We start from the raw sequence: 23,288 nt of genomic DNA on the forward strand, positions 1-23,288 counted from the left end.
ACAGGCCAAAATATTGGTGTGTTATCACCAGCTGGGACAAAACATCTCACAAACAGTTCCAACATGGAGCTAACAGGGCAATTGCTTTATATACATATCAACTTTAGTAGTCTTACAAGTTTGCACCTGTGCAGGTCAGATTGGTTTTGTGGCGCACAAAGAAACAACAGAATATTCGACAGGGCTCAAAGCTTATTTAGATGTACTTATATTGAACATTTCAGGAGATATACTGTATTTTTTTCCCACCATCTTATAGAAAATATAAAAATCTCACAGAAGTTTTATTGTTTGTTTTGTCCTGCCACTTACTCTAAGTACAAACATCTATAATGAAATGCTCACATTGTTCAGTCTAAATGCTTCGGCTAACCAACAAATTTACTATACGCATTTGTTGGTAAGAGGTCATTTGTAGCATTTTATGTCGCTTATTTTGATTCATGCATCATTTCATAATTTTAAAATTACCTGGCACAAAAAAATTACCATATTTTTGTTGTACAATTGTGTGTTTGGCACTAATTTCGAATTTGACTGTAATATTAAGGGATAGGTCCCTTACTATGTAACACATCTGCTCCATTACTCCCTGTTGGTTGGATCAGATCCCAGTACTACAAAGTTGGCAGAGACCTCTGATTAGAGGGAAACAGTGCTGTTGGCATGCTGGGTGGCTGGTTGCTCATTTCAGTGAATGGTTGGCTGCTATGTTGTTATTTTTTTCCTCTAATACAAACAAACAAAAGTTAAGTTAGTGTTCATCTTGTGAAATCACTTTTGCATGGTTATTAGATTACCATTCCCTTGCTATTTAGATCTGATTTTTAAGAACCAACATGTCTTTGTTTTTATTGCATACCGTCATTTTTACTTATACTTTGCCATTGTTTTTTACATTGCAGTGCATTAGTTGTGACATAATATTGATGTGAATGACACAATCTTTGAACCTTTGATGACAAACACCAGTTTAAACATACATGAACATTTTTACATCGCAACTATCTTAAACCCAAAATACTTATCTCCCATGGCCTACATTTAAGCCTTTGTTTTATATTCAGTGAATCTGTAAATTTAAATTGTCAGCTCAAATCAAGTATTTTCTCTCTAGCAGATTGTTCAGCACTTTTGTTTACTCTTTAAGGATCATGTGAACTGTAAATCCTAATTCCTAAAATCCAACACATTGTTGATTTGAACACCTAAGCTGCCACCTAAGCTTGTCAAAATCCTCCTACGCTCCACTGTAGGAGTAACAACTGCATCAGCCATTTTATACTTCAGACATATGATGTGAAAACTATAGTAAATAAGGCATTTTGCATGTTTAAACAATAATTCTAATAATAATACTTCTAATAAGCACACAGTATATCAGCCTCTGTTTATTAGCAGCTTAATTATTAATTATTGAGCGAGGCTTTAGAGGCAACCTTTCCACCAGCTTCAACCTGCAGTTTGCAGTGTGGATTTCTTTTTTTCTGTCATCATATTGAGGAAGGCCAGACAAGAGTCTCAGTGATAAGCATTCGTTAAGTCTGCTGCAGCAGACTCGACGAGTGCTTGCAGTTTTTCTGAACACATAGTTGAGTTTATGTTGTATTTTTCTATAACTCAGAGACGTTTCAACTGCAATTATCTGCTTTGCTCGACTCCTTTTGTTTACATAGAGAGAGAACAATTACTGTTATGCCTTTTATGTATTTGGTGTGTTTGTGGCATTTAGTTTAGTATCTAATACTCCCTGCCGCAGAATAGGTCAGGGCTGATAACATATCTAAAGCAGGCGTCATGGAAATACAAGTGTCAATAAAGGAAAACAAAACATATGTGCTCACAGGATACACACAGGAGGAAACTCAAAGCCAGGCACCATATAGTCAGGCTTTTTTTTAATGGTGCAGATGCGTCCAGAGACACATCTGCCTTCTGTCAACAGCCCCTGTATTCATGGCCACTTTTCTTACTCAGCTGGCAGTTCCTCCTATCTACAAGCCTCCCCCCAGTGACGTTGTCCATTTATGCCCACAAAGCACAGCTGTGGTCGGGCTACAGAAGTGATCTCCGACACTCCACCCACCCCCCACCCTGCCCGGGGACTGTGGTAGATAGACTGGGGGTTTATTTTTGACAAAGCTATGTGACAGGTTGCCTCATGTGTCCTTAGATTGTACCAAGCAACGTGAGGTCGAGGACGTTCAGGACTTCGGCCACGTAAATAGGTTTTAAAGCAGTGAAATTCACAGGGTTTGCTGAGAGGTATTTTAAGAAGCTTTATGATAAAGCAGCAATTATTCGGCAGGGACAGTTTTACACCACCTTTGTATGGCTTGGTTGTAAACATTTGATCATGTGATCGTTGCTAAGATGAGACATGAAACTTATAGCTACTAACCAGACTTGTGACACGAGTATTATTTAAATTAACTGTGAAGGATGTTTGTAAAACAGCCCCAATGCTTCCTTGCTTTGTTTTTAGCTACAAGTAGGATTTCTGGATGTGAGACAATAATTTTTCAATATGTGTGCATATTTATAAGAAATATATCATCTTATAAATCAGTGTTTGTTTGTTTTTGTGTGTGTTCCAGTATGAGTTAGGGTCCAATTTTCTTTAAAAGGCTATACTTCACATTATTAGTGTTTTTTCTTTAAAGCATTTGTCAAGTTTTATTATTACTACAAAAAAAATGCTGAAGGAAAGTGCTACGGGGCACTGCAGAGATAAATCATAACTTTTTATATTTGGTAGAATAAAGCCACAATTACCTCTTGATCACAAATGATCAGCAGCAACTGGCACCATGTTAGACTGTGCTGTGACTGTACAGTACATATTCAGCTTAATAAAGACCTAATTATTTCCTCTAAGATGACTTGTTGAATGTCCTCAAAGCTTTGTCAAATAACAGCGCTGCTCATTACCATTTCAATCCACCAACAAGTGAGTAACCTGCATGCAAAACACACCAACTTACTAAAACCCAAACATAGATGGCAGCATTCATCGTAGGAGGAGAACTAACAGTAGAATAAATGTGATAATGTGTGAAGATCTGAATGCCATCAAAGACAAATTAATTGTAAATAGAGGATGAGCAGAAGATGATGTGCTTTCCATGTAAATGACGTTGTGGTCAGTCGAAGTGACGGGCATGTTAAGGCCCTGATATTATTCCAGTGTCATGTATCCCTCCGGCATGCGGCCAACAACACCTTTTGTTTCCACTCTTCCCTGAATGGCAACAGAGCCTCTGTGGGATTGATCGGCAATTTGTTCATTGAGGATTTTGTTTCATTAAGGTATTGTTGGCAAGTCAGGAGAAAAAAGGATTTGTGATCAGTTAAGTATTTTACCACTTTAAATGTAGTTTAGTGTCAAAATCAGTCAAAATCAGGATTAGCTCAGCCCTACTAAAGGTATCTGCGAGGAATATTTAAATAAATGCTGGACTTGTTAGGAGTTATTGCCATTTATCTAATGTTGTTTACCTAATTTTAAACAGCTTAAGAATAATTTTTTTATCTATTATTTTATTTTGAATATGTTCTGTTGTGTAAAACCAAAGGGTTTGTTGTAAAGTGATTTGTAGGCAGAATTTCATTGTGTTCACATTTATCACTTATTACAATCTGCATTTTTATTGGTTTTAATGTTCTGTAATACAGAGGCAAGTACATTAACTACCAGAACTACTAGGATTTGTGTTTGTATGTGAAAAAATAAGTGTCTGCTTTAAGGGTAGTGCAGTTATTACATAAGGGCACTTCATTTTAATGCAGAAAATCATAAATATGCGCCTTTCCTGTTCTGTATCCTCCTTGGAGCATTGTGTCTCTTTAACTGGCGCTTCCTATCTCTACTTGTTTCCATGACAGTGATATCAGGATAAATATTTTGAACAAGGTCATACCATATGTTTAATAAGAGCTCTCAGCCACTTGGAGTTGCTATGAAACTTGACCTTTATTGTGTGAGTCATAAAATTGAATATATTTTTCAATACAGTCTGACTTGTTGGTGGAACAAAGCACACATATAAATCTTGTAAAATTAGTAAAGGTGTAGCAGCCTTTCAAAGTACACAAGGCTGATGAAAATGTGTCTGTTTAATTACAGCGTGTCCGTTTTTCTGTTCTATGTAAAAAAGTACATAAAATATTATGTACTAATCACACTCCAGTGTAAATTTTCCCAGATTAAATTCTCTCAACAATGACATTTACGTGAAGTGGAAAGAGATCATATGCAAAACTGAAACGCTTAGCTTAATTTACTTTGTTGTGCAATAGTAGTGAGGGATTTAGCAGGGAGAAAAATGACATTTAAAACACAAACAGAATGTACTATCAGCTCATCAGACTTTGTGCATTTATTCTGATTTGACAAACAAACAAACAAGATATTTGTAGCCAACAGATTCAGATCAAGTTTTAAGTTTTTTATTTCCGTTCCTCACAACTCATTCAGGGGAGCAACTTTTGTGACCAATAAGTTTATGAATAAAAGTATTAAACTGGAATGTTACAAGACAATACTGTCTGTTCTTGTTGGAAGTTTACATTAAATAATTTAGTTTGTCATCGTGTTTTTTTCTTCTTTTCTCTCGTTCCTTGTCATTGTCTCCAGGGTCTAGATGAGGAGGCAATAGTTGATCACGGAAAGTCCAGCTTCACGACTCACACAAACTATGAGAAGGATGATTTGGAAAGTGAGTAAAGTCATCCAACCTGAACTAGTTTAACAGGGTTGTTTTTTTTTGTGTGACAAATTGAAGATAAAGCTGCTTTTTTATATGAGTAAACAACATAATAATATTACAAAAATGTTGCCATTTCTTTCTTTCAATTCAAGAAAACTCTAAATTTACAATACATTAATTCAATAAAACCCTTATTGAGCATATATAAGTACAAAGAAATGATACAAGTATTATATTTGAGGGATTAACAAACATCCTATGACTACTAGGCTCTTTGGTATGAACCATTTTTTTCTGCTGTCTTGTACAGGGCCTGTTTCCTATAAGGTCAGATTGATTGGATGGATTGTTCGTATACTGTAATCTTCAAGTGTAACTAACTAATTTTTATTAGGCTACTTTACATTAGTAGGGTTTTTTAAACCCACTGAGTTTAGTTTGTCACAAACAGGGGAGTCATTTAAGTTTGTGACATAAAAGATGTGATTAAAGTGTAATAAAAACAGATCTAAGCTCTTGAATATGAGCAGTACTGTTCTAAAGGATTTAAAACCAAATGAGCAGTGATATTCTCATTAGCATTCCTATCTATAAGAAAACTGTAATGGGTCCAATTTGCTGCTGACATCAACATTTAACATAGATACAAAACATTTTTCAAGGCAATTTATCAGTAGGTGTCTCTGGTTGTTTAGATCAGATTTCCTAAAGACTGGTGTGACTACAAAGTCTTTCTAAAGAGTGGACACCTTCATGCCGTGGGCACGTTGTTTATGTATGAAGTAAATGTATCTTTAATTTACTGTATCACCTTTGTGGTATCACCATGTTTGAACCCCCCTGGAGCTCAGTGTGCTCCGTTCAGCTAAGCAGTTATCTTTTCTCCGTCCTGCTTTATCGCCTCTCTTCAGTCTCTCTCTCTCTCTCTCCATCTCTGTCTCTCGTCATTTGTTTAACTCGTATCATCCTTATCCTCCTGTGTTTTCCTCTTCATGCTACATCTTGGTGTCATTCCTCCAGGGCTCCCTCTCAAATCAAAGACAGATGACTCATCTTTGAAAAATGAGTATTGGCAGCGCGTGTAGGGCAAAAATAGACTGTTTATTTCAGAGCACGGTTCTTTTGTGAGAGTAACAATAATGAGGGGAAGTCGACAAAACGGGGTAAAAACACAGGGCTGAAGAAGTTCAATGTCATCCTCTGGTTTTCTTCATAACTAGGTTTTTTTTCCTTTGGTTTGACGTTTAAATGGTAGTGTCTGCAATGTCTATTTTTGGATTCTATGTTTATTGTTTTGATTTGCAGCCTAATAAGGTTTTAAAAAAAAAACTTATATTATTTTTGGGAATTCCATGGATTTTTTATTATTGTTGTCCTTATAAGAAGAAACAATCTTTATCTGGTCTGGTTCATATTTTCTCTGCTGACTTACTGAGATCAAAACATACTGAGCAAATGAGATTTATATGTAAACTTATATTTAAGTGATTTTTCTTTGTCAGGCCACAGGGCAGTGTATGTAGGTGTCCATGTCCCTCTTGGACGGGAGAGCAGACGAAGGCACCGCCACAGAGGACACAGACATCACAGAAAGAAGAAGGACAGAGACTCGGATGAAGGAAAGGAAGATGGAAGAGAATCCCCCAGTTATGGTTGGGACCTTTTTTTTTTACTACACAAAGTCAACAATACATTGCTCTCTGACTCCAGATTCTGCCACCTTTTGTTTTTTTGATCAGATCTCCACTCTCTCATCTTCTTCTCGAACCACATATGTTGCAGCTTGTGGTTATTAATTATTTCTGAGTTCATTTAACTCCTTTATTCATACATTGTTTGCTACCCAAGATAGAAAAAGATTGTTTCAAAACTTTTCCACTTTAAAACCTCACTACTCTTTATTTGTACTAAGCAGTAAATCAACATTTAGAAAAGTTACAAGGTAATTTTCCATCATCAGTATCAGCACAATTGTTTTTTTGTTTTTTGATAAGGCAGAAAACAAATGAGATTTAAAGACTAAGGATTACACTGAGTGGTTTAAGATAAAGCAGACTAGAAGATCGCTGGTCCAGATTATCAGAATTAGGAATGGGGCAAGTTTGTCAACGTGGGAAATCAAAAGTGATTAAGAGTGATTTACCTGTTTGATAGACCAGAATTTCTTTATTGAACTTGGGTCAAAAGCTTCATTACATGGACTCACTCGGATCACATTCAGAGGTCTACAGGGACACCTGCAGACTAAAACACCATAAACACAAATGTGTAAAGATACAGGACGATTAACAGAAAATATTTGTATTATTTTTTACACATAACTGAAGGCTGTATTTACATAAGCTTACAACTAGATGAAGACCAGATTATTTAGTGCCTTAATACATCAAATCAAAATTGAAAGAGGTTGTACCTAATCTTTACCATAGCAATAATAATGCTTGAGTAAATGTTTGTATTGTTCTCTTTACTGAATGTGCAATTATTGTGAGTAGAGATTACTGGAACTACCGGTTCCTTTTTGAGGGCTAATTTAAAGCTGACGGTCTTGAAGACTTCAGGCTTATAAAGCAGAACAAATAAAATCTGATCATAAGACGCATGTAGAGCTGTATTGCAATAACAAGTATAAACTGATTCCCATAAATCATGCTGCGTGTGATTGAATAAGGCTGGATGCATGTTAATACAAGATGTGTGTATCTGTTGTTTATAAATCCACCTAACTGTGTAGCTCATATATTAATATAAAAAGATCAATAAAAGCAAAGCTCTCTAAAAAGAGACTTTAGGGTATTGTTTTCTGTCTTCGAAATGCTTCTTATTGACAGAAATTACTGGTGCATGACTTTCACAGTTTCTAGAAACACAGCAAGTTGAATTCACTTCAATTAAACAAACAAATAAATATTTTTTTAAAGCTTGTGATATGATTTGTTGCTGCTGCAGTCCTCAGACTGCAGTTCAACAAAGTTTAGACCCTCCACAAACGATGCGCAAATATTAAGTATTACTGCGTGAGCAGTCTGCGTTTCTCTGTCTGTCAGTTCTGAATAAAACATTTATATCTAAAAGGCATTAAAGGCCACTCTGAACGAGTGTCGGACAGACTGAAGGCTATGACATTTAAAGTGATATGTTCAAGCATCTGTTGAAAAACCACAGCTGAAAGAAACATAAACACCCAAACAATACTTCCAACTCTTTCAAAATGTGTTTAAATGATTACAGGAAAGCTATAATTTATTACTGTAATTTGACATATTAGCTCTGTAGTTTCATTATACGTTATTTTTTTGTGTATTTCTTTCTTATTGTGCTTCACTCTCAACACACTCATCCCAGCTTTTTTAGGCATTAGCAGAATTTTACTTGCCAGTGAAACAAGTTGTCAAACAAAATCCAAATAAATTAGCTGAATGCATATCTTTCTGCATATTCCCCAAAAGCTAAAGATATAAAAAAGTACAGTACAGATATATTGTGCTGGCATTCCTTACCTCATTCTGAGTGGTATACTTTCAGTAAACTTTATTGAATCCCCATTCTTGATTTGTTGTGTGTTTTAACCGTTTATTATGTTTAAAATAAATTTTAATGATTACATCATTTGACAGTGTTTAGACATTTTCTTCCTTTTAGATACTTCATTTTCACACAGAACAATGTTTTTTATTGATGGCTAACCAAGAGCAGGGTGTTGTATAGCAATGATTAAAACGTGTTTATTCTCAAAGAATTTGACCTTTTTTTAAATCTGATATTCAGACACGCCATCACAGAGGGTACAGTTCATCTTGGGAACAGAGGATGATGACCTTGAGCACATCCCCCATGACCTCTTCACTGAGATGGATGAGCTGTCCTTCAGAGACGGGGACGCCATTGAGTGGAGGGAGACAGCCAGGTCAGAATAACATGATGGGTAAACAGCCGGATGGCCACAACTCCACAGAACGCCACTGAATATAGATGTGTTGGCTTTATGGTGTCTTAGTTCAGGGTAAATCCTGATTAGGACTTGTGCTTTCAGCATAATTTCTCTTTTAATATCTTACTTTTAGTCTCTGCAGTTGAGATTCCAAATCACTGAAATTGTTTTCAAAATTCTGTTTAATAATTTAATAATTCTCTTTAACATCATATCTAAATTAAAGAACTAAACAGACAAACACCTGGCTCATACCTAGGCGGGTTTTAAATTTTTACCATATTTTTAAAAATTATTATTTTTCCAAGTCCTTGAGTTTTAAATGGTTTTTGTGCCTTTTTTTGTTTGGCATTTTACTGATTGTTTTCTCCCACAGAAAACATGTTCAAATAGGGACAGATTTGCAGTAAGAGTCATTCAGTTTCAGTGCTTCTGTTAGTCTGTGTACTCTGAAGGGGAAAAAAAGAACTTTTGGCTGCAACAAAATCAATGTAATCTTCAACTTTATTGGTTAAAGAACTATTGAAAGATTGTTCAACTGCTGCTCCTTTCTTCGTTTTCTCGTGGATTCAAGTAAAACATTTATTTTGTCTCTGCGTGTCAGATGGTTGAAGTTTGAAGAGGACGTGGAAGATGGTGGAGAGAGGTGGAGTAAGCCCTACGTGGCCACTTTGTCACTGCACAGCTTGTTTGAACTGCGTAGTTGCATACTGAATGGTACAGTATTGCTGGATATGAGGGCCAACAGTATTGAGGAAATTGCAGGTACAGTTTTAGAGAACTCACTTTCTATATATAGGATTATTCTGTATATGAGGTTATAAAACATACAAAGTCTACTCAGAAAAAAGCCTACTGCTGTCATGTAACTTTTCATTCCTGCATGTCTGTCTTCAAGTCACCACTTCTGTGTGCCTCAGACATGGTGATAGACAGCATGGTGGCGTCAGGCCAGCTGAAGGAGGACTTGCGCAACAAGGTGCGGGAGGCAATGCTAAAGAAACACCACCATCAGAATGAGAGGAAGCTCAGCAATCGCTTCCCTCTGGTGCGCTCCATTGCTGACATAGGCAAGAAACATTCTGACCCACTCTTGCTTGAGAGAAACGGTGAGATCCTATAACGCACTCACATTTCTTGCTCTTCCATCTGTGCAACCGCTGGGGAACTGTTCCTAAAAGTCCACTGTTCAAAACCTGACTGCCAGCGTAGTAGGTGGAAGGTAAAAGTGAGTAAATGTTAGAGATTAAAGTCGTTCCCCTTGGTGGAAGAGAAATTTGGGTGCTAACCTGTGTGGCTGGCCTGGCTTAGGGGTTTGAATTAATGACTGTTTTTACTCCTCAAAGGTGACATTCCGGTAATAACTCTTTACTTGTCTTGTGTGTCAGTATTGTGGTTTTTTTCTTTAATCTTTTCTGAATGGGCACGACCAAAAAACCTTAATGTATGATTTGCATTTTAAGACCTTTGGTGATCAGCTTGAGGTTCTGTTATTGAATGAGATGTCACATTCTTCACGCCTTTGCCTGTAGGCCTCGTTGGCCTTGCATTCTCATGTCATTAAAATGCAAATTTGAGAGTTCAAAATTATATATGTCCCATTGAAGGTTGGTGGTGGCAACCTTCAATGAGTGGTGGCAGTATGTAAGGTGTGTGACTAAATGAACGTGCGCTGTGCAGTATTTATGAATGGTTTGTCTGTGGCAGTGAACTCTTTGCTTACTGTGCACTGACATGTTAACTCATCCTCTCCAGCATGCAAGTCTCCAGAAACTCTCTTTAGTCATAGTGTTTGATTAGTTTGTTAGGACTTGAATGTAACACATTTTTTGCTCTTGCAGACCCTCCCACGTGCCTCTGATTCATTCTTAGTATCTGCTGTGCACAGCTATGCTTTTAGCTCACGTTAATGCAAGCACGATTCTTTCTAACTACACCTCTGAGACTCTTGCTGCCCATCCTTCCTCACTTTGTCTCTTGGTACCATTTGTTTACTGTACATCTACTTCATATGTTTATCCTCTCTGCTCCATCCCTTTAAATCGTTACCCTCTTCTTACCCTCCTTCTATTCTTCCTTTTCCTCTCCTTTTCTTTTTGCCATTGTCTCCTCTGTTAGGAGAGGGCCTGTCTTCCTCTCGTCTCTCTCTCCACAAGCCAGGGTCATCAGCGTCCTCTGTCTCCAACCTCTCCCAAAGACGAGAGTCAAGAGTCTCCGTTCTGCTCAACCACCTCCTGCCCTCTTCTTCCTACAACAGTGGGCTGTCATCTGGCCCCTCCCCCCTCAACACCCCTCACAGTACCCCTTCATTGTTTCGCCGTTCTCAGAGCCCATCTCGAGCGCATTGCGCGGGCCTCGGCCCTCAAGACATCCCAGAGGTGGTTGTATCTCCTCCTGAGGATGATGACCCACCAAATTCTGCAGAAGAGGACACAGTATCACCACAGCTCAGCCGGCGAACGTCCTCGGCACCACAGAACCTTGAGCTGCAGCCCTTAGAAGGCAAATATCTGTGTAGCCTGCCAGTGTGAGTCACAGCTTGAACAGAGAACACTAGCACTAGTAGCATGAAAGCCCCGCTACCTTGTTAACCTCCAGCCTTGCGATCATCTCATCAGTAACCCCTCAGCAAGGCTCACTCACTAAGCCACTGGACTATCCAAAAAGTTTTTAAACTACGCTGTCTCCGCTTCATTAATTCTGTCTGCTCCACTGACCTATTTTTTTACACAGTCTCTGCCTCTTACTGCCCTCTCAACTTACTGTGCTCTTTGCAAACAAACATTTCCTCTACACAATCCTCAGCATGTTCTTACTTGGCTATCTTTCTTTTCACACTCCTCCCACTGCAGTTGCATGGCTGTTTTTTTTCCCCTCCCTCTATTTTCCACACTGCATCCTGTGTTTTTGCATTTTTTTGTTTTTACACTTACTTTATATCCTTTTACTTTACTCAAGATGTTGCATATTAAATATGTCAGAGGGGATGTCAGTAATGGGTCTACTCAGCCATTTTGTTGATTTTTGTTCAGTCTTTAAAACACTATTTTGTCTGACTGTTGCACAGCATAACGGGACTTAGTTCAAAATAGGGCTGACATCATACACAATTTTCAATTCCAATACCAGTAGCCAGGAAAGTACTTGCTGCTCATTGAGATGTTTTAATTTCACAAGAATAAAATAAATAAACACAGCCCTAGAAGAACTCATTTCAGCTAGCAGCATTGGTGGTCCTACTGCAGCTCCATGCTTTTGACGCCTGGAGTCCTTTAAAAAAAGGAGAAAATAAAAGGCGATCTTAAAAAAGTTTTTACTTACAAAAGTGTCCAGCTCAGAGTTGTGAACATCAGTTTGTGTCATGTGTTCAGCTGCTTGAACAGGGAGGGATTGTGTGTCAGCCTGTGTACTGCACGGCTATGTGAAGTTGTGTGTCAGCAGGAGGAGACGATGACAGCACTCTTGGTAATAATGCTGTTGCAATGACGTATCTATTTATATTAGTAGTAGTAGTAGTAGTAGTAGTAGTAGTAGTACTAGTAGTAGTAGTATCCGGTAGTATCTAAATACTGTTTTGACAACTCTTGTTCAAAAATATGTGTAGCTAATCCTTATAATTTTACTACAAGACATATTTATCAATAAGAATTAAACTGTTACTTCGCCTTTATAATAAAGTTTAATACGGTGACATGTAGAATTTGCTGTGGTGCAAATAAATATTTTGCTTAGTAGGTATTTCTGGACCTATTTGATTGTTTTTCTGCTCTGCTGTTCTCTACATTTCTATACCTCCCATTTAGTCAAGGTGTATTGAATTCTTGGTACTAATTGCAGGGTTTCTACACCGTCTTGAAAAGTATGGATAAGTATGAAATTTGCATTTAATATTTTCCACATTTGATTCCAGACTTATTTGAAGATATAAATTACATTTTCTAGACAATACATAGCTCAAACAGCTGAGTGTTTTTCAGATTTAATGTGTATATATAATATAGAGTATGTTGCAAAAGTTTTTAACCAGCCCTAATTTTGTTATTATTGGCTCCTGAAATCTATAATTTTGGAACAAAACTTTTAAAAGATGAGGTATATAGTAACTCCAAATATTTGCACATAGTTTTAGTTTACACTGTAAGATATCTTGTGAACCTCACAAAGCTTAAATATGCAGCTTTTAAAATGTTAATTATTTGCCTTTGTTGCATACTCTGTACAACTAATGCGCTACAAGTTAACCTAGCCATAAAGCATATTCTGCTTTTTCTATTTTACTCTAAATCAAAACATATTTTCACAAGATGAAACTTGTGTTATATTGAAGAACACTTGAATTGTGTTTTTAAGATCGTAAAATTATTACAAAAACAGGCAAACAATTTTTCCTTTTTTTTAGAAGCGTAATTTTCTGCTGTCCATCTTTTGTGTAGTTAGATATAACCTTGAAACTCCATATTTCATTTAGTTTAAACCTGATTTTCTTTATTTTAACAGTTCATGCTGTGACATACATTGTGTATATATATATTCTTTTTAAAGGATAATCTATATAGCCTTTTTAAAATTTTGGGCACCTGTCCCTTTAAAGGACTCAGAAATTGCCTTTGGACATCCCTTTATTGTTGTTTTTTGTGTGATGTTGATGTATAGACTGGCTCAATACATCCTAAAGTCTTTTACCTATGATGCTTTAGCCCTCCATTATGATTTCACATGAATATAAGCGCCATGCAATCTGTGTTTTTCGCCACTCACATCATTTGGACCCTATTCCTTTCCTCCTCATCGATTCTTAAGAATAAACATTCTTTTACCCGATTAAGAGTGTTGTGAAAGCAATATGTGCCAGCAGTGGGGCCAAAAATATTCTGCGACTCGTCATGGTGTGTTTGTACTTTATGTACTATCATATTCACACCTACAGTGACGTTTTGTTCTTCCCAAACCAGGCTGGGCCAGTTTATTATTAGCCTCTGTGTGCGTGCGTGCATATATGTACTTCTGTGTTTGTTTCATTCTAGAAATGGATCCATTTCAAAGTGCGGGTCATTAATAACTAGAGTTCACGTGGGGGGAAGCTGAAAGGTTGGGGGTGGCCTTTTTATAGCTGCAAAGCTTTTGTAATTGTACCCTCTTCAAGGAAAATACATGTTATCAGGAGGCAAGAATCTTGACATTAGAGTGGGATTTCTTTAGCCTCATTTAGTTTTCAGCCTCATACTGTTACAGTTAATTATGTGTCTTGGTGTCACCTTAAGGTTGTAAAAGCTGTAAATAGCACATAGATAATAAAATACTGTTAATATGTTGGTTATTATTTGGATGACAGCAGCACTGGCTTGGGGATTCAAATGCTTATTTTCAAGAATGCAAAGAAGCAGAGTATTTCTTTTAAGCTGTTTAGTTGATCAGAAGCCACGATACACACTAATCACACACAACATTCAAACCTCTAACAGGTGAAGAACGTTGATTTCATTACAATCGCATCCTCCAAGAGATGTGATATATTAATAAGAAAGTATCGTGTGATATGAGAACAGTGATGATCTGGGCAATGCTCTCCTTCCAAGTCTTTGATCCTGGCATTCATGTGGATATTACTTATACCACGCTGTTCACATTCTCAACACTGATACACTGCTCCATGAAAGCTGTACACCCTTATGGCATAGATCTCTTACAGAATGATAAATCACCTTGGTCTACTGCAGAAATTGCTTCTTAGTTTGAAGAACATGACAGATGTATTGATATACTTTATATTCTAGTGATCTCACTACAGTTAAGTGTCTGTGGTTCTGAAAAATTAGACATAAAACCAATAAGTTAGAGGAAGTTAAAAGATCTGTTGCTAATGTCAAGGTGCCAGATATCACTGATGGAGTCTGATTCTTTGTGGGTGCTTAAAACATGAAAAATATGCCTTTTATTTTGATGTTGTGGCAAATTGATATATCCGTCTAACATAATTATGAAGTATAAAGCTAAGCTGGAAATACTGCACTTTTACACAAGTTGTGAGCAGTCCTACAGTAGGTGATTCTTAAGCCTTGAGCAATGATTTGACCTTCAACAGGGCTACCAGTTTCATAAAACAGATGTCATTTTAAATTATTACATTTTGTGTTGTGCTTTTCATGTTACCAACTGCATGTGTGTGACTTTGTAATGTCTTTCTGATGTAAAATGAGAAAAGATCTCAACCATACTAGAATACATTGTAAATGATTACATTCTGTTGACCTTTCATTGAAAAAGCTCCTTGCTGCCAGTCTTGGAAAAGTCTGAATGTCCGTATATTTTCAGTTCCTCCTTTGTATCAGGGGGAGGCAGGACACTGACGAGTTGATGAGTTTGAAAGGCTGGCTTGGTGGAGCATTCCGGGGCTTAGTCCTCCTGAATGTAGTCATTTTGGCAGACAGCCTATGTTAATCCCTCTCATATTCCTAAAGGCTTTGTCAGGTATGTGAGCAATCGTGCTCCTGTCCAGCAGTCACAGTTACCCAGCATCCACTGGGGTTACTCCAGGCTGCAATTAAAGAGTAGAGGTCAATGGCCAAACTTTTTTCTGGTTACAATGGCACATTTAGCAAATTTGCAAAATGGTGAAAAAGGGAACCTGGTAAAAGAAGTGTTACTACAGAAATTCAGAGGATAGTAGGCTTATGCTATCCTTTGATTCAGATGCATTACTCCCTCATTTCATCTCCTTTTCACGTCACCTCAAGTGCTAGCGTTTCCTGTATCTTGTATGACTCAGATCCGAACAGCTGAGCCACGCTGCCAGCTGTGCACAGACGTATGTGAAGGTGCTGAACTCTGTGAACTGTCTAGAATATTAAATGCATCCCCTCACCTTTGACTCAAAGCTGAGATTAAGTCAAGCTAAGTAAGACTAATTTAAGTGCCAAAGCATGTCCTCAACATATGGGACTTGTGAGTATATCATCTTCGCTGTTGAGGAGCAAACTAATATTCCAGCCAAAGATTTTGATATAAATTTCAGTCCTAACTCTGGCACCTGGGAGTTATTTTTTGTATTTTATTATCTGGTGCCAGAAAAGATTGTACCTCCCGTAGCAAAGATCACCCTGCAGTTCCAGAGATTGGTTTGTAAAATATGATTGATTAATAAATTGGAACTATGAAGTAAAAACAAGTACAAACCTTCCCTGAGCCTTTCAGCTAATGAGGACATGCGACTGAAGTTTAATGATGCAGTTAATTTATTGTTAAAGGGAGCAGAAATGCATGTGAAATTGTCTCCTGCTACTCAATGTTGGTACAAATATATTAACATTCTTTTACATTTTCATTTAGTCAAAATAATATTTAAGTAAATAGAAGTAAAAGAAAAATGGTTTTTAATAATGACAGCAGAACAATATAGCTGTTTTGTTCTAGTAATTTTTCAACACGAACAAACCATCACTGTTTTCCTGTACCTCCCAGGACCACTCGTGTCTCCACATTCACTCCCAAACAATCTGGACGGCAACAAGGCAGTGGAGAGGAGACCATCCAAAGTAGGGGTCAGTAGAGAAAGCAGCAGTGTGGACTTCAGCAAGGTAACCTAGCTACAGTACTGAGCACAGGCACAGTCCTTCACGGTGGAATGGCCCGAGATCAAGTTCATCTGTGTTTTTCTTCAGTTTCTGGGCTTTCACAGACATTTCCGTGTCTTGTGTTGAAAAAATCACCTATTAGAGCCAATATCACATACACACTACCTCCTTTCTTCTCGACTCAGTTAAAAGCACATGTGGTCTTTGCTTCCCCTTTAATGGACAAAGAAATAATCACCAAATTAAATAAGGCTTTAGGGAAGTTATACAGTGCTTTAGTTTTAAATATCCACTTCTGTTGCATGGCTTCCATTCATCCCCCTATTTTGTAGTGTGTCATCCACGTAATAAAATGGCAGGTCGCCATAAGTTGCTGTTATAAAACCAGTCATTACGCCTGCCAAAAAATAAGGTGCAGTGTGTATATGAGTCATAGAATACAGAGGGTTGAAGGCACATGCTTAGATCTGTATTTAGTAACATACATAAAAGATCCTTACTTGGAGAGTATGATATGGATCCCAACAATGGACTATCTTTGCTCAGTACTATTTAGTTGTGTGTTTCTACTAAACTTCCTTCTGTTTGCTGCCAATCCCTGTTTTACCATAGTGTCATATTCTTTTGCATGGGTGTGCTTTTGCATGTAGTGATTTTCTCTTTTAATCTCTGCCACGACTTCTTCTTTCTCGACTATTTTTTTTAGTTTCTGTTTGTTTATACGATTCCACAATTTGATGATTTTTTTCAGGTGGACATGAATTTTATGAGAAAGATTCCTCCGGGCGCTGAAGCCTCTAATGTGCTGGTGGGAGAAGTGGACTTTTTGGAGAAGCCCATAATTGCATTTGTACGATTGTCTCCGGCAGTCCTTATCACGGGCCTCACTGAGGTGCCTGTTCCCACAAGGTGCGATAATCTCAAATTGAATGACTTGACTTTTAGAATTAGATGTCCAATAAAAGTCACTTAAGTTATTACACTCTGAAGGCAAACTGGCAAAGTAATTAAAAAAAGGTTATGATTGCATTTAACTAATATACTCTAGAGATTTACTGATGTTCTGTTTTTTTTTTTCATTACCGTTTTTTGTGCTTAAATTAAATAAAAGTGAGCAAAGTTACTATGTGGTGTATGATGCACTGCTGCACAAATAGTGATGTGAAGCTAAAATGTTCACTGCATGACAAAAAAAGGCAAATTACAGACTTTAAATAATCGATAAACAGTTTTAGTTTTCTTTAAAGTGCCTTAGAGAAACATGAGCAACATTAAACTTATTCTGACAACTCTTTTTTTGTTTTACTTAATAAATATTATTAGAATTATTATTAATTCTCAACCAAGAATTTCCTTTTAACAATTTAACAAAGCAGCTTTGGAGGAGTTTTGAGATGCAGCCAGGTTTCTTTAGGAAGAACAAAACCTGATCAAGTTTGTTCAGGAATGTTACGGTGTGAGAGAATCGATGTCAGTGTATTAAATGAATGTGTGTCTTGTCAAAGGTTTCTTTTCCTCCTTTTGGGCCCTCACGGTAAAGGAGGACAGTATCATGAAATTGGCAGATCCATGGCAACACTAATGACAGATGAGGTGAGACATGATTGATTCCTAATATCCTACTTCTTCCACTTTAAATAACTTCAAAAATTTACCAAAGACACAATATAATCAGTATTTTATTCTAATTTAAGAAGCCTGCCTCATTTGGTTTACTACTTAGCAGTGGAATATACTTACAGCACAAACCTAAGTTTGGATGTTTATTTCTTGAATAGATTTTTCACGATGTTGCTTACAAAGCCAAAGACCGAACAGATCTCCTCTCTGGGATAGATGAGTTCCTTGATCAGGTGACTGTCCTGCCCCCTGGAGAATGGGACCCCACAATCCGAATTGAGCCCCCGAAAAATGTCCCGTCTCAGGTCAGCAAATCTCTCTTTAGAGGTGTTGGTCAAGATTACTTTGTGAATAATGCATGATGGTATGTCTTTGTTTTGGTTTGTTGGATACTGATTTGCAGATAAATCAATATAAAGTAGACACTTCCTACGAGATGATAAAAGAGAGATTAATACTGCTCTTATCAATAGGTTTTCCATTGAATACGGCCTTATTAGATTTCACAAACACGTCTCCCAAACTGCAGGTTTTTGCACTTAAACTTACTTGTGTATTCTTTTAAAATCAGACTTTCAGAGCCACAGCCCCTCACTCCCCCACCCTTATGAGCTTAAGTCACCGTGAAAACAAAGAAACTGAAGTGAATAGAGCTGCGACGTGTTTCATTTATCTGTCTTTTGACCTTTAGTCGAAAAGAAAGAGACCACCCCAGCCTAACGGCACTGCAGCTTCAGCAGGAGAGCAGGAAAAAGAGGACGACCTGCATGCAGGGCCTGAGCTTCAAAGGACTGGAAGGTGGAGTATAGTTCACTTAATGGAACAAAGTTTACACTCAGAAATGTTTGTCAGATGTAACTTACTTTATTGCGATAATAAAGCTGATATTCATGTTGTTATATATGTTGACACATTAGTGTTTTTTAATTAAAATAAAACAGTTAAATTTGCAAAAAAGACAAGCACAAATGCAGACAACAAATGGGAGGTTTTAAAAAAATAGACAGGCTGAAATATAAAAACTTGTTTTAAACCATATATTCAGAGTTGGCCAGGAAAGAAGTACAACAATGTTTGCAGGTGTTGTTGTGGTTTAAGACTATATTTCATCCAGTGGGGATGACAGTCTTTAAAAGATTGTTGGAATTATTACTTCAGAAAAACACCTAAATTTTGACCCAACATTGTTTTTCTGTATAAGGGCAGAGGGGCAAAAAGGGATCCAGCTAAAGAGAACAAGCTATTCAGTTTATTCTAGTTTAGACAAATAAATTACTTTTGAAGAGTAAGTAATAAGTAATTAGGTCAACAACTTCCTAATAAAAACTAATTTGTCACTGCTCCTTAATTAACAGGTTTAAAATAAACGCAACCTTTAAAATGAGCCTTAAGTCAGTGACATTAAACAAAGCAGGCAACACTGCTACTGAGTCCAACATGTTCTTCTGAAGTGATTGAACCGTAGTTATCGTTCATGTGCTTTTTATGACACTAATGCAGACTTCCTTCCTGTAATACAATCTGCAGAACAAATAAATTAAACTGCTTTTTTCTACGGTAATAAAAATATTTAGCAAAGCAATTCGATGTTAATTAAATTTTGTTTTTTATTAATGTTTTAGTCATCGATTTTTGTTGTCGTTACTCATTGAATCTAACATTTAATCAGCTCAACATTACCATAGTTTGAGCAGATACATGGCTGCACTTTGTGCTCCTAAGCTGCTGACATTGATAGATAGCTGATGGTGAGTCTGTCGAGCCCGAGCCAACAGGAAGGAGAATGTGTTTATTTGAAACGTCAGACAAATGCACACATAGGCAGCTATTGGGAGGCCCTGTATTATTTACAGAATCCCGCTCCTTACTATAAAAGGTTCGCACTATGAGGGAGCTACTGGAGGAGTGTTGAGTGAATTTTAGTGCAGGAAGCTAATGTAAAGAGAGCTATTGAAAACACGTGCTTCATAAAAGAGACAGCAGGGGATGCAAAGGCAGGCTATAGCAGTTTCCCCAGAGGTGTGTGTTTGTGGGGGAAGAGGAAAATTAAAAAAGACCTTACAGCAGAGCTGTTGGTTAGGTATATATATATAAGAAGAATAGATACTCCAGGTGAGAAATTAATGTTAAAAGTAGAATCCCTCAAAGTGAAAAGAAGTACAAACTGAGAAATGCAACCAACATTCTTTGTTTGTTTTATCTGAATAGGGATAAATTTTGCCTCAGTTGGAATAATTAGCATAGTATGGAAATGAATATTACAATAATAACACAACCACTTTGATGTATCAAAGAAAGACAGTTGCTTTAAACTGTGATCCTAAATCTGGTCTGTCTTGTCTTCTGATCTCGATTATTCATGTAAAGGGAATGAAAAGACTCTTAAGCATGAATGGAGTTAAGCATCTCAAGATATTAAACACTCTTCAGGCTTAAGAATACGTTTCAAAGTTGTCTCCTTTGATCTGTAATGATATGTTGCAGTGCTGCTTGAAAATTCCTGACACAATGTGTCTCTTTCCTCCTCCAGGATTTTTGGAGGTCTGTTTCTGGACGTGAAGCGGAAAGCCCCCTTCTACTGGAGCGACATTCGGGATTCGTTCAGTCTTCAGTGTCTAGCCTCGATCCTGTTCCTGTACTGCGCCTGCATGTCCCCCGTCATCACATTTGGAGGTCTGCTGGGAGAGGCCACGAAGGGCAACATAGTGAGTTATGAGGATTGGCACTCTAATGGCAGCGTTTGTGTCAGGAAAAGTGGTGAAGACGGAGGCGAACCCAGAACGCAGACTCATACTTGAAAAATAAACTAATTTATTAAACTAATAACAAAAGTGAAAACAAAAGCTGTCGAGGCAGCAAACTAATAAGATAAAAACTAAATCAAAAACCAACCAAAACAGGAGCAAAACCCAGCAAAAGCCAAATCACCACAGTTTGTGCTTTTTAAGAAACTGGTGAGAATTAAACACTCATTTCTCAGGTTCAGAGTGCCGGCAAATTAGATCTGAATCTTTCACCACTATTATTCACTAGTTATTCAGTCTAATTTACGTGTTTGTATATTAGTAAAAAAAGCAACACAGATAAGTAGCTTCACTGTTTCTAACTGTGAATTCTCCCCAGCTTTGATCTAATAAAGGCTTCCCCGTGGTGTCTGTCTCGGCATTAGTTCACAGCACAAAGACATTCATTAAACTTAGTTTCCTAAAGCTAAAGTGCAACACTAATTAAACACTACAATACAAACTGTTTAAAGTCAAGAACCATGTCCATCCCTCCACATATGGAACCATAGACATTTTTATTGATGTCAAAGTTGAGAAAAGTATAAAGTAAAAGAAGAACAAACTACAGTTCAAAAGCAATTAGATCAAATACTCAGTTATGTGTTACAGGAGAGTAAATGCAAATGTATAAACATATAATTTCATTAAATTAATTAATGTAATGAATAAATAGCCACACAGACAGAAAAAGTATGTTATCAAATGATCAATAATTTCCTGCCTGTCTCTTCATTTATCTTGCTGCAGGCTGTTCGATATATTGTTGCTTTTCTTCCTCTCCCTGCCCTTTACCCAGATGCCCTTACTGTTAGCACAGACACTGTCAGCTGATGTGTGAAATGCGTCTAAGTAAACCCAGCAGGCGTGAGCTTCACAGAGATATGAATTCAGACGAGTCAGTGGGGTGGAAACATTTCGAACAGTTTATTGAGGCACTCAGACCCAACACAACATTTCTGTTTGATCCAAGCTCTCTGTTTTCTGGTCGGGGTCTCTTCCTCACCTCTCCTCTCTCTTCTTCTTCAGCCTTTCCTCTCAATCCTCCTGGTTGTCGTTTCACTTTCCCTATTCTCCCCTTCTTATTCCCTCACCCCATCCCTTTCCTCTGTCTCCACAGAGTGCAATAGAATCCCTTTTTGGAGCTTCACTGACAGGGGTGGCATACTCCCTCTTTGCAGGCCAGCCCCTCACTATTCTTGGCAGCACAGGGCCTGTTTTAGTGTTTGAAAAGATCCTCTTCAAGTTCTGCAAGTGAGTTTGAGCATGTTGATTTTAAGACTTCCAACGGGCCCTAAAGTAGATGTAATTACCGTGTTCTGTTTGTCTTCCTTTCCCAGTGATTACAGCTTGTCCTACCTGTCACTGCGGACAAGCATCGGCCTATGGACGGCCTTCCTGTGCATTCTGCTGGTCGCTACAGATGCGAGCTCACTGGTTTGCTACATCACTCGCTTCACAGAGGAGGCTTTTGCAGCTCTCATCTGCATAATCTTCATCTACGAGGCCCTGGAGAAGCTCTTCCACCTTGGAGAATATTACCATGTCAATATGCACAACAACTTAGACAATCTCACCTTCTATTCGTGAGTGGCGATATTAAAAATTGTTACTTGAGTGTTTTTGGTTTTGTCGTCTCACAAGTAAGAAGCTTTTTGTGAGGTTGCTTGTGTTTGGATAAAAGGCTTTCAAGTTCCTTGCAAGAACTTTTTGACTAGAAAAAAAACACTATGTGGAAACAGACATTGTTAGTTTCATAATTTTCAAATATTATTTATTTATAAACATACAGAAATGCACCAATGCATAACATATATTACCTTAACTGAATCACATTTTGACAGGGGAACAGTACCAAGTACTTTTTAAGTTTCACTATAAGTCGTGTAGTTTTTCTGCCCATCTATGGTATCAGGAGCACACAGCTCTTGTGCACGTTCTAAATAAATTTATAAAGTAAATTTAAGAGCAGCTGATGCTATTTCATCTTCTACAGCCTGTGTTCTGTATTCACTCTAAATTAAACGAAATGGTTTATTATTATTATTATTATTTCCCCTGAGATAAAGGTGCAGTCTGTGCTTGTTGCCGGTTCTGTTGTCCCCAGGTGTCAGTGCTCTCCACCAGCCAATGCGTCAGATCTGCTCATGCAGAAGTGGAACCGTTCCGGTTACCTCAGCTCCGACTCGATCCCGTGGAGCAGCCTCAATGTGTCGGTGAGATTGGCTCAGAGTGACCTCTAGTGGAGGAGACAGCAATTACAACGTCAGCTGTGGGATTCACAGAGCAAATGCAGATAATCAGCCAGAGTATTACTTTTACTACTTATTCTTATTTAGATGTTTCCAAACTCTGGGGGAATGCCAGATTTTTTTAAAAATGTAACAAGGAAAGGATGAATATTTTAAATAAAGAACACTGACGTTACTTTTGGAGGAGAAAAACATATCAGTTTGCAGACTGCATGACAGTCACATGCACGACCACCCATGTGCTGATCTAAGACAACATGGAAGACGTAGAGATGAAATGAGATTCCTCCTTCTTTCTCTGGGAATACCATCATTACATATCTGTGTCTTCTCATCACATATTATATGCTTGCTGATGCATTAAGGCTTTAATTACTGTTTTCAACCTGCAGTAACAAGATAGGATTTTAAATAGTCAGTTT

The 23,288-nt window shown here is 37.6% G+C and overlaps 1 protein-coding gene across 10 annotated transcripts in view; it reads left to right on the forward strand.

Moving 5' to 3' along the window:
• LOC108240072 (sodium bicarbonate cotransporter 3) overlaps positions 1–23,288 on the forward strand; it is a 39,793-nt gene that overhangs the window by 7,066 nt on the left and 9,439 nt on the right. For 4 of the 10 annotated variants that reach the window (XM_017423241.3, XM_017423206.3, XM_017423250.3 and 1 more), the window contains exons 2-16: positions 4,637–4,718; positions 6,212–6,361; positions 8,478–8,616; positions 9,245–9,405; positions 9,561–9,749; positions 10,759–11,142; positions 16,099–16,214; positions 16,963–17,120; positions 17,717–17,804; positions 17,990–18,136; positions 18,523–18,629; positions 20,362–20,536; positions 21,735–21,868; positions 21,955–22,200; positions 22,722–22,830. In XM_017423241.3, coding sequence (XP_017278730.1) covers positions 4,637–4,718; positions 6,212–6,361; positions 8,478–8,616; positions 9,245–9,405; positions 9,561–9,749; positions 10,759–11,142; positions 16,099–16,214; positions 16,963–17,120; positions 17,717–17,804; positions 17,990–18,136; positions 18,523–18,629; positions 20,362–20,536; positions 21,735–21,868; positions 21,955–22,200; positions 22,722–22,830 — 2,385 coding nt within the window. Of the gene's footprint in view, positions 1–4,636; positions 4,719–6,211; positions 6,362–8,477; positions 8,617–9,244; positions 9,406–9,538; positions 9,750–10,758; positions 11,143–16,098; positions 16,215–16,962; positions 17,121–17,716; positions 17,805–17,989; positions 18,137–18,522; positions 18,630–20,361; positions 20,537–21,734; positions 21,869–21,954; positions 22,201–22,721; positions 22,831–23,288 lie in introns of those variants that run through there. The other 6 variants (XM_037975673.1, XM_017423222.3, XM_017423230.3 and 3 more) reach the window with 5 other exon arrangements.

This window comes from Kryptolebias marmoratus, linkage group LG5, assembly GCF_001649575.2.
Source record: "Kryptolebias marmoratus isolate JLee-2015 linkage group LG5, ASM164957v2, whole genome shotgun sequence".
NCBI classification, from domain to species: Eukaryota; Metazoa; Chordata; class Actinopteri; order Cyprinodontiformes; family Rivulidae; genus Kryptolebias; species Kryptolebias marmoratus.